The sequence below is a fragment of the Heterocephalus glaber genome, unplaced genomic scaffold (genome assembly GCF_053883595.1).
Source record: "Heterocephalus glaber isolate CG9 unplaced genomic scaffold, H.glaber_assembly_v1.0 deba00001497, whole genome shotgun sequence".
Taxonomy (NCBI): domain Eukaryota; kingdom Metazoa; phylum Chordata; class Mammalia; order Rodentia; family Bathyergidae; genus Heterocephalus; species Heterocephalus glaber.
In genome coordinates this window covers 37,113,068-37,124,204 of record NW_028258320.1, presented here as the reverse complement: position 1 = coordinate 37,124,204, position 11,137 = coordinate 37,113,068, and the positions used below count along the sequence as shown (strand labels likewise).

Below are 11,137 nucleotides of genomic sequence, written 5' to 3'. Positions count from 1 at the left end.
CTCTTGCTAGAACATAAGCTCCACAAAAGTAGATTTGCTGTTCATCTACTTGTACACCAAACATCTAGAAAAATGCCTGACACAAATGTTAACTATTGCTCAATAAACTTTCTTGCAATTTAGTTTATTGCCTCAGCTTGTTTAAAGATGTCACTTTCCTTCATTCTTAACTCTTTTTTGTTCAGGAAACCTTTCCCTAATTTATCCAAAGTATTGCATTAGTTATAATAAGCTATGCTGTAAGAATAAACTATCTCAAAATATCAGTATTAACAGTTTTACTGCTTACTAGTGCTGTTTAATACAGGGAAAGGAGGAATTCTACTCCATATTGTATTATACAAGACTCAAGCTGACAAGAGTTGTATCACTTAAGAACTATCAAATCCTTGGTCACTGTAGTGGAAAAGAGAAGCTGGGGAATACAGGATTTTTCACTGCCTTTCCTTGGAATTTTCACATCACTTTCACTGACATTTCATTTGAATGAACCAGTTCTATGAGCCCCATCCAACTTCATGAAGGTGGAAATCTAGGGAAGCAAATGGAATGTTTGGTGAACATCACTGTATCATATACATCTCGTATTTCACAGCACATATGGTTTATAATTATTTCGATAAAGTTTATTTCCTCTACTGGAGTATAAGCTCAAGGGCAAGGATAGGGTGTGTCAGTTTTGCTCACTAAAGTATTCTGAACATACAGCAGGGTTGACAAGTACTTGTTGGATGAATAAAAAGCTAAAAACAAACAGTCAAAATAATTAACCTTTTTAATTTTTTAAAGGAAAAATACTCTCCATAGGAAGGCATTTCTATTCTTATGCCCATCGGTAGCCAAATGGAACTTGATATAAACATTTCCAAAATGCCAACTTTGGTTTAATGCACAACTTTGAAAATAACTCATGAATGTACATATCAAGATGCTACTAACAAATTCATTAATATCCAAGATTCACTACTGTATGTCAAAGGTTGTCCAGGGTTAACATTTTCATTACAATGAACTACAAAATTCCAGTGAGAAATGTTTGCCTGAATCAAACTATTTAATCTCTAAAGTTAGTGTAGCACTCTTGAAAATCTAATTCACCCAGACACACTCCACAAACATACACACAAATGCACACATGCACACGTACAAACTGTTCACCAGAGCATAAGGGCAATTTAATGGAAACAAGTTAGATACTGAAAGGGTATTTGTAACTGTGGGATTATCATTCAGACAACTATAATAGAGTAGGCAAAAAAACCCTAGAGGCGCACATAAATAATAGCCAACAAATGATGTGCTATTGAACACCATACCTAAACATTAAGAATTTCACTGCAGTAAACAGATTTGGCAAACTGCAACACTAAAGCCATGACTACAAGCTTTGTTCCTTCTACACAACAAAATCTCTAACCATTTTAAGGACAGATGAGAATCCACATGCAACAGAGAAGATATAAATTATTTTTAATTTTTAAAAATGAAAAATATAAATCCTATTAAACACTTCATTTAAAAATATGTAGCTTTATTTTAAAATGTGGTAATGCTCAAAGATGGCAGTTAACTTCACTCATATGTAAAAATGTTTAAAAATATCAATACATTGGTTCATAAGTTATATATACTACCCTCAGCTAAGTGTCTTCACCAAAATTCTCAAAAAGCTATCAAAAAGTTGTACATTCTAAGCTCATCATAATGACAAATCTGGTTTCAGAGCTAAGGGTATTCATGAAATATTAACTTTATGATGTGATGCAAATCACATGGCCATTCAGATTTAAAAACGAGTGATAAATCCACAGTAGTTTTGCTTTGGGAGGGGCAGGTATTAAAATAACTGGCTCTAAATTGAGCAATTTCTTACCAACTATACAAACTGAAAAGTTCATCTTTCTTTTCCAATCTAAAGGGGAAACAGAAATGATGAACTATTAATATAGTGTTTCACACATTCTACTTAAAAATGGCTCTTGAAGAGAAATACCCATACCCAAATTTTAAGCTTCTCTATGCTAAATAAATGTAACTGATTTACTTAGACATATACCATTCTAATGCCAACAGTATTCAAACACTCATGATTAACCCACTGAATTGGACTCTCAATAACTATATATAATCTGCATCTGTAACATTAGAAAGTGTTCAAATAACTGACCATTTTGTGAAGCAATGGAACATTCTACAAATCCATGATGAAAATATGAAGACTGAGAATATGCACAGTATAAATTTCATTTTCTTAAATATATACATGAATATACATAAAAAACCAAGATTGTATAGTCACTAAAGCCTTAATAATGGCTATATCTCCAAGTGTTGGGATTATAAATGATTATTTTATTGTTTTAGGAAAGTATTCTAAAAATAGCCAACTTAAAAACCAAAGAGTACTATCATCATCAGTGAAACTGGTTTTTCCTGTTTTCACATTATAAATGTTTAAAGCTACCAACCAACTTGAATTTGTCAGAGTGGCTACCCATATTCTGATAAACTCATAAGGAAGATCTCTTGAAAGATGGAGAAATAAGATTATGGTCATAAAAATGACTTTCTCTAAACACTACAAACTGATAAGCAACTTTACCACTAGGATTCCTATAGCTATATAATTTTATAGAAAAATTAGTCTCTAATATCTCATCTTTAAAAATTTTTCTCAAAGAAAAAAAAAAGTTTTTCTCCATTATCTTGTTTGGTGTTTTTTACATCCTGTCCCAACAACAGTTTTAACTGAGTATTATTGTATCCATTCACAAACATTTCTCTGCACTAGTGACAGCACTGCTAATTCAAAGTTACATATAAGCCATTTAAGACTGAGCTTTAGGTACACTGCCAATTACCTGGCAAAAATAAAAGAACCCAGAGTTCCAGGTTAGCAGTAAATTAACTAAATTTAAGGGTCTTGATTTTTTGGAAGCCTTTGGAAGCCTGCATGTTAAACACTGGTGATTTTTAAATTCTCAATGGAAATGGTGATGGCATTCACTGAATCACGCCAGCTCAAGTTACAGTTCAATGAGGACATGACACAAAATCAAAATGTCAAAAAACTGCTCCTTTGCAAACATCACCAAAACACCTTCTTATAAATCAAAATACTATCAGACGCCAGGATAATTTTCATACACTTACTGTGAATATACACATACTTCACACTTCATCTTATACATTATTCACATTTAAAAGTCACATGGAGAACTTGTAAACTTGAAACATTAAATCCAGTTACATTAATGGTCTGCTTTACTATTAAAACATTTGAACAAGCTATACTTTCTCTTTATTATCTTACAACACTGTTGAAAGGATATGCCTCAGTGTTTTAAGTTTCCAAGTATATCTGAAATAATATTAAGTACACAAGGTCCTTTAGACTATTCTGAAATTTCACTTTTTATATGGCACAAGATACAAGAAACAGATGAAGCTTCCCATATGTTGATGGTAGAGTATAAAATTATGAAGAAAGGAAAAGCCATAAAATTGAAATCTGAAGTATCAAATCCATTTGGGGGAGTTATCTCCAGACATTTGGCTTAATAATATAATATGAACAGTTCTCCAAGAATCTTGAACCTTGTCAGGAGTAAAATGCTATTATTTCACGTGCCTGAACTATTAAGTGGTGATTAAAGCTTGAAAAGTGTTTCTCTTACACATGAGTAGACAGATACTCTACTCCTAAGCGAAGACCTTGTGTTTATAAGAAGCCCACTGGCTCTGAAGGACAGCAGGAGGGTGGGAGGGAACCTTAGAGAAAACATAATCCTATTTGGCTGCCCATTACTTAAAATTCCAATAAATTTATGCAAATTTAAATTATAAATACTCTCATTTAATAAAACACCCACACAATGACAAGAATGAGACTTTTAATCAGTTTTAAGTGGAGTTTATAACACTAAGAGATAAAGGGTTGTTAACAAACACAGTAACAAATGGACATCTGATTGGTATGAGGCATTATCCTGTACACATCGTTTTGTGTATGTGTGTGTGTGTGTGTGTGTGTGTGTGTGTGTGTATCCTCAGTGCATAGCATTTACACACAGAGCCACTGCTGCACAAGATTATCTGAAGAGGCTGGATCAGAGTAAGGCTGTTTAACAGACTGAAACTTTTTAGTATATATATTCTATATGAAAACAGGTTGAACTTTTCTTCAATTGGCAGGTAGAAGGCAACTCTGCCAAATACTACAGTTAAAGCCCCAACTTGAGTGCACAGTCCCACCCCTTCCATCTGCATGCACAACACATTAACAGTATTTAAAGGTAAACGAGGCACTTTGTGGCAACCACAGCCATCGTTATGAACATATTGCACAAATTTTCTAGAACTAAACATGTAACTTGTACCCTACTTTTATTTTTTAAAGCTGAAACATTTGATGCTGCCAGTAAACTCCACTTAAGTTGATAACCTGTGCCACAGCAAAGAATGGTGATGCTATTTGTTCAACTATCCTTTTATAATTATGGTAAAAATATCCAAGAGGAGTTACACAGGATTTGGGATGGTACAGGGCCCAATTGTAAGCTTTCTTAAAAGTGGTGCCTTCAAGTAACTTCAGACATGTAAGCTGCTGCACATCCAAAAGTCTAAAAAAACATTCCAGAAACTTGGGAGAAATTACTATAGAATGCAGTTCAGGCTAATTATGAATACTGTCATAAATAAAGTTTTAATTAGGACTTGAAAATCTTTCAGTCATAGCAATTCTTGTCAAATTCTATGGGGATGGTAACTGAAATAAAGGAGAGTATGTATAATATATATTTATATATATATAATATATAATGCCATTTTTCCATTTCCAATGACTACACCATAAAATGTAAGCAAGGCTTCTCAAAAACACTGAAACATTCAAAATCAAAACCCTCATTCAGACCTTCACATTCCAAAGGAAAAATAACAGTGCAAAAGCCCATTATAATATAATTATTTATAACGTGGCCCTTCATGTTACATATTGGAACAATGCAAGTTACTTTTTAATATGCTGTGCCCAAAACTGTAACAAAGAATATTAATAACTATCTTCAAAACATGAATAGTTGGCTTTCATTTTAGTCAATTTTCAGCTTTTATGAAAGACAAAATGGCATATTAATTTCAATGGTGCAATCTGTGGAATAGTTAGTTGTCTCTAACTTTACCAATTTAACTTAATGAATACTCTATATTATCAGTGTTTAAATATAAATGTGTAAATCCTAAGAGCCTTGTTAAAAATTTAAAAACTTCATTTGCTGAATGAAACTTATGAGGTATGGAAAGCATGTCAACATTATTTACTAAGAATATTTTAGATGAAGTTCTGCCTAATCTATTTACCATCAAACTCTATAAATGCTGCTCTAGTAAGTCCTATGCAATCTGTTTGTAAATTAACTAGGTCAGACCACAGCTAGTGAACAATTTCAGCACCAATAAATTATTGAAAATGGGATTTTACACCACTAAGAAATATAATGCTTAGGTATTCGAATGTCAAGGTCAAGGTATAATTTTAAAGACATCAAATTTCTGGGGAAAAATCCTTTTTAATTGTATCTTCACATGAACTTTACAATAGTAGTTGTACTCTGCTTAAAATCATATGCAGTCTGGGCATATCAAATATACGATGATATTTAAGACATGAAATTGAAGCCCTAGTTCCCAGCTCTAGCACTATGATGAAAATGAATCAACACTGCACGTTGAAAAAAATCTATTCTTTCAATAATAAATTGATAGAGCATATGTAGGACAATTTCTACTAAAAAATTAAATGCCTTATTTGTGCAGTGTGGAAAATTTGTTGCAACTCTAATTTCCTTTTTAACACAAATTTTTTAATAAACACATATATGTATTCAGTATTCAAGTAAAATTCCCTAACAGTTAATGACATTTAAAAAATGTGCAAAACTGCAAAACTCATTGTAATAGAATGTGTAAGGTCAAAAGGGTGGAACGGCTTACAGCTACTGGATTGAATAAGTGCATCGTAAATCTTTAAAGAAAAAAGAACTACTTACTGCAGAATCTTGAAATTTCCTGTGCAGCATTACAAAATATTTTATATTTAGTGAGTAAAAAGAAGCTTGTACGCAGCACATGAAGCATCCACAGCAGGTACATGATTGAAACCTAATAAAGTAAGTTGTTGACTGATGTAGGTACTAATAGCATCTGACTTTTAGCACTGGTCTTGATTACACAGGAGATGGAGCAGTCATTACAATTCAGAAAATATATTTAAGAAATCATTGTCAATTTTTATAATGTTTCAAGCCCATTCTTTGTTGATAGCCTCCACATTTATATGGTTAAGTCATTGTTGCTGTGTTTCTTATCTATGACCACATCACTTTTATTTCCCTTCATTTGTGGATTAAGATGTTGCAAAAGGTTCATTCCTGTACCCCAATACAGATTCACTCCCTCTAGCTGCCTTTTCTAGCACCAATATGCTTTAAAAAAAAATGCACAAACAACAAGCAGTGACAGCGGCCAATTCCTCAAATGTCCAGATTAATAACTGTAGCATGCTAAAGAAAGGTGCATGTAAATAGCTGGAGATGGTATATGGTCCAGAGTCCAGCATAAAATATATTCCTTTCTGAGCACCCTCTCCATTCCCCTAACCTGAAAACATGCATTAGGATGTAGCAAAAACCCTTTAGAAACTTCTCTTAGCCAACTGCGAACTTATCTGTTGCCACAAGTGCAAAGGGGTAGGATGTGAACCTGTAATTTTCAAAGCTCTTTAGCCACTTCAATTGGTGACAGAACACAAAAGGAAAAATTTCCAAGTATACACATCAGTCTGTCTCCACTTTTTAGAAAACTGGAATAAAATGGGAAAGTGCCATTTTTATTTATCCTAATTGAATTTTAAATGTCCTTTTGACACAAAAAGGTATATACATAACACAGCTACACAACCTTTTTTCAACTGGACAACAAGTGTCAAAACCCTCTGGATGTATAGGGTAAAACAAGATTGGTCAGGAAAAGAGAATTGTTCCTATAACTGGTAATCTGACACAATGTCCTATTGCCATTTAAAAAAAAAGGTCCATTTTCAGTTTATTCAAGTTTGTTTTCATGGTTTTTAATCCCTCTTGATAAAAAAAAAAAAATCAGACTTTCGTAATTTGTGTGTGCTGATCTTCATCAAAAGGCTCGTTCTCTGGGTCAGAGTCAGTGGTGTCAGAATATCTATAATGATCAGGTTCATTGTCACTAACATCTGGCGTTACAGAAGTTGAACTGCTAGCCTCTGGATTTGATGGCTCCTCTACTGTTTTTGTGAAGTACAGCTTCACCTAGAGAAAGAAAATTTTAGATGAAAATTTGTAATTATGACTAATCGTAAATTACTTAAGTAAAGATAACATTTTTAAGATTCCCTCTTAAGTACTATAATAAGCATGATCCTTAAAGGGCAAATGCCTCTCAAATGACCCTATTCTTAAGATTTTCTACAGTTTCTTTCTTGCTATGTACTGAAAAGATAAACTGAAATATTACCATACTATTTTTAAGAAACACAAGATATAAGCACCAACTATATAATTCTATAAAAGAAATGCAGATTGAAGATCATCAAGAGGTTATATAATAGTTTTTCAATCACAAAATTCAATTCACAAATGACTGAGTTCCAAATGAATGTTTCTTATTATCTGTCTGAAACTTAACTTTATTTTCTTTTTAGTACCGGGGATCGAACTCGGGACCTTGTGCTTGCGAGGGAGGTGGTAGAACCACTGAGCTAAATCCCTGGCCCTTAACTCTGTTTTCTGATACTAGTAATACTATACAAAAAAACCTTAAAACCCTTACCTAAAAGGAGAAAGAAGAGAGAAGTTAACACAGATCATACATTGATGGGCCAATGGCCTTTACATGTACATGTATAGTCAAAATATCTCTAACATATTAGGGATACAAAGGTCCAGAAAGGTTAGTGAACTTATCAAAGGACATATACTTGGTAGGTAGTGTACGTGAGATTTAAATCAGATCTGACTTCAAATCCCTTGCTTATTCTATCTACAGCCTCTCCCCTCTATTATTCAAGAGTTAATCATTATCAATGTTTCTTCTCTTACAACCAACATTCACTTTATCCTACCCTCAAAACACAACATATACCTAATCTGACAGCTCCTAGTTACCCTTCTCTGCATTATTTTAGTCCAAGCAACCACCAACTCTCACCTAAACTGCAGATGGGACTAACTGACCCCAGCTTCCATTCTTGCCTCTTCTCCCCTCCCTTCTTTTCTCCCAAGTCTCTATTTTAAGTGGATAGAGTAGATATTTAAAGACAAAGTTTAGACTGTGTCTTTCTTGTGCGACATTAATGCCTCCATTACAGGATTGGTTTTCTGGTCCCGTTTTTTATTCAAAAATCACTTATGCCACTCAAATATACCAAGTTCATTTCCATCTCAGAGATTCTGCATACACTCTTCCCTCTTACCCCATCTATTTAGATAGCTCACTCTTCTCAATCAGTTTCCTGCATAAATGTCATCCACTTGATCAGGCCTTCTCTAACCAGTGTAGTTGAAAAACAAGATTACTTTCTACTTCATCTCTTTTTTGCATGGCATTTACCATGGTATGAAATTACATCAGTTTACTGATAACCAACATAATTTATATTTGTAATCACAAATGTAAAACTTCTTGCAATATAAAAACAAAACAAAACTACAAGGAAACATTTTAAAAGCTAATGGTTAAGAAAAATAGATTTAGAGAAAGAAAGGAAATGAAAATCTGTAGATGGTAATGGAAACTTCTAAACAGAAGAAATTTAAAGTTCAAAAGCATTTAAAATTAGATCAATTTTTATTTTTAAAATATTTAAGCTCTCCTCTATTTTAAATATTAATAGCAATATTCTTATGCTTATCAGCTATGGTTAGGTTTGTTCCATTATAAAAATAATTAAAAATGAAAAATTTTAAAATATAATAAAGTAACAGGAAAAAAATCAAGTTGAAGAAATAGGAAAGGGAAAGAAAAATGGCAAACTACCATTTAGGAATGTTTTTAAGTGTGGTTTTTTTAAACTCAAGAGTTCTTGTCTAGCCAGGCATGGAAGCACATGCCTGTAATCCCAGCACTTGGGAGGCTGAGGAAGGAGTACTATTGTGAGTTCAAGGCTAGCCTGGACCACATAGTGAGTTCAAGGCCAGCCTGAACTACATAGCAAGACCTTTCTCAAAAAAAAAAAAAGTGTTCTTGTTCATAAATAGAAATACATATACATATCCATACCACATACAGATACAAAAATGAAACCAAATAACTCCAAGACATGAGGAAATAGAATTTTAAAAGGGAATAATAGGGGTGGACAATCAGAGCAGAAGAGCTTGCAGCTAACTAAGGCTAGAAATACTGAGAAGGACATCCATGTGAGGGTCAGAGGAATGGCTCGGGTGGAGAGTACCAGAGAAGGATAAAAACTGGAAAGACCATAGCCACAAGAGTACCACTTTGCAGAAATGAGGCAAGACCACTGTGGCTGAATGTCAGGGAACAAAGAGAGAATGCGGCTAGAGTTGAGGAAGGAAGTAGTCCTGTCCTAAATTATGCAGGTCCTTACTTAAAAGGTCTTTTAAAAATGTAAACATGAATGATAGAATCAAATTTATTTTTAAGATCACTCTGAGGAGCTGAGAATTAGACAAGACAAAAAAGCAGGAGAGGTGAAAACATTCCTAAAAATCATTTCCAAACAACCCAGTTTTCATCTATTTCTTCCTTTCCCCATTCCTACTTCATATTCCACTCACTTAACCCCTGTCCCACACTTTTAAGCCATATTTCACCAAACAACAAAAAAACAGGATAAGGAAAATCCAACTTTTTTGACTCTCTGTACATGTGGCTATTTTATTAGAAAATTTTCAGGTTATTGTTACATAAATATTGCTTCTATATAGCACATAATTTAGTTTAAAAATAAGTCAAGCAAGGTCTTCAACTATACACCTACAATAAAACACACACACACACACATGGACAGACTTCACCACCAATTCCCCAAAATGTTTTTAACTGACCTTAAAATTTGGAGAAAAATATCGGTTTGCCTTATCTTTATTTGCTTTGTCGAGATCATTTTTTGTTAAAGTAAGTACTAGATATTCTTTATCATTATCTGCACGCTCTATACTGCAAATACTATCAATTTCTTGATCACACAGACTTCCATTTTCTACTTTTTCTGAGGTTTCCTCTGGTCCTGGTATGAAGAACGTATTTACCCAAAAGTGAAACATTTTGTCCTAAAAAAGAAAAGAAATGACCAATTTTTTATCTTTAAAAAAAAAGAATATATGTCATCTACATAAAACATTTACTGATAAGAAGTCAACAAAATAAACTATCATTCGATGTATCTGTGGGTTACCTGTTGCATTCTCATTCACTATGATTTTTCTTTTATTCAAATTTTAGACCAAAACTACAATCTCATAAGATTTGGTTTAACTTTGTTTTGAAATCATAAGTAAAATATGCTTCTTTTCTAGTCTAATATTAGATTTAAAAAATGTTGAGTTTATGTGTATGTGGGGGGGCAATAACAAAACTTTAAAACTTTTACTTTAATAAAGGTTCTTGGAAGGTTAGTACAACTTCCCTAATGAAGCAGGAAGTTACATTTTTATGTCTACAGTAATATAAACAAACATAAGTGGTTCTACTTTCTTATATGACAATGTACGCTTGGCAACTTTCAGAATAAAACGGGGGAGAGAAGTCTGATTTCTGTTATGATATGTCTATTTTTTAAAAAAAAATTAATATGCCAGATGTGGTGGTGCATGTCTGTTGATCCCAGCCACTTGGGAGTTTGATTCAGGAGGATCACTATGAGTTCAAAGGCCATGCTGGGCTATATAATAAATTCAAGGTTAGCCTGGTCTATATATATAAAGACCCTTCTCAAATAAAAGAAAAATTACTCTAATAATATGAAGCCTTCTTAATTAAAAACTACAACAGAAAAACATCACTTTAAACCTTTCTCAACACAGAAATTAACTGCATGATCAACCGACAGTTAATGACATATAGCCTTGTGACACATTAC

The 11,137-nt window shown here is 33.2% G+C and overlaps 1 protein-coding gene across 3 annotated transcripts in view; it reads right to left on the bottom strand.

The window, feature by feature from the left end:
- Positions 1–757: 757 nt before the first annotated feature.
- Pten (phosphatase and tensin homolog) overlaps positions 758–11,137 on the bottom strand; it is an 86,300-nt gene continuing 75,920 nt past the window's right edge. For all 3 annotated transcript variants that reach the window (XM_087184865.1, XM_021239126.2, XM_021239127.2), the window contains 2 exons: positions 10,104–10,328; positions 758–7,343 (listed from right to left, as the gene is read on the bottom strand). In XM_087184865.1, the coding sequence (XP_087040991.1) occupies positions 7,158–7,343; positions 10,104–10,328 (411 nt within the window). In that variant the 3' untranslated portion in view covers positions 758–7,157. The remainder of the gene's footprint in view (positions 7,344–10,103; positions 10,329–11,137) is intronic.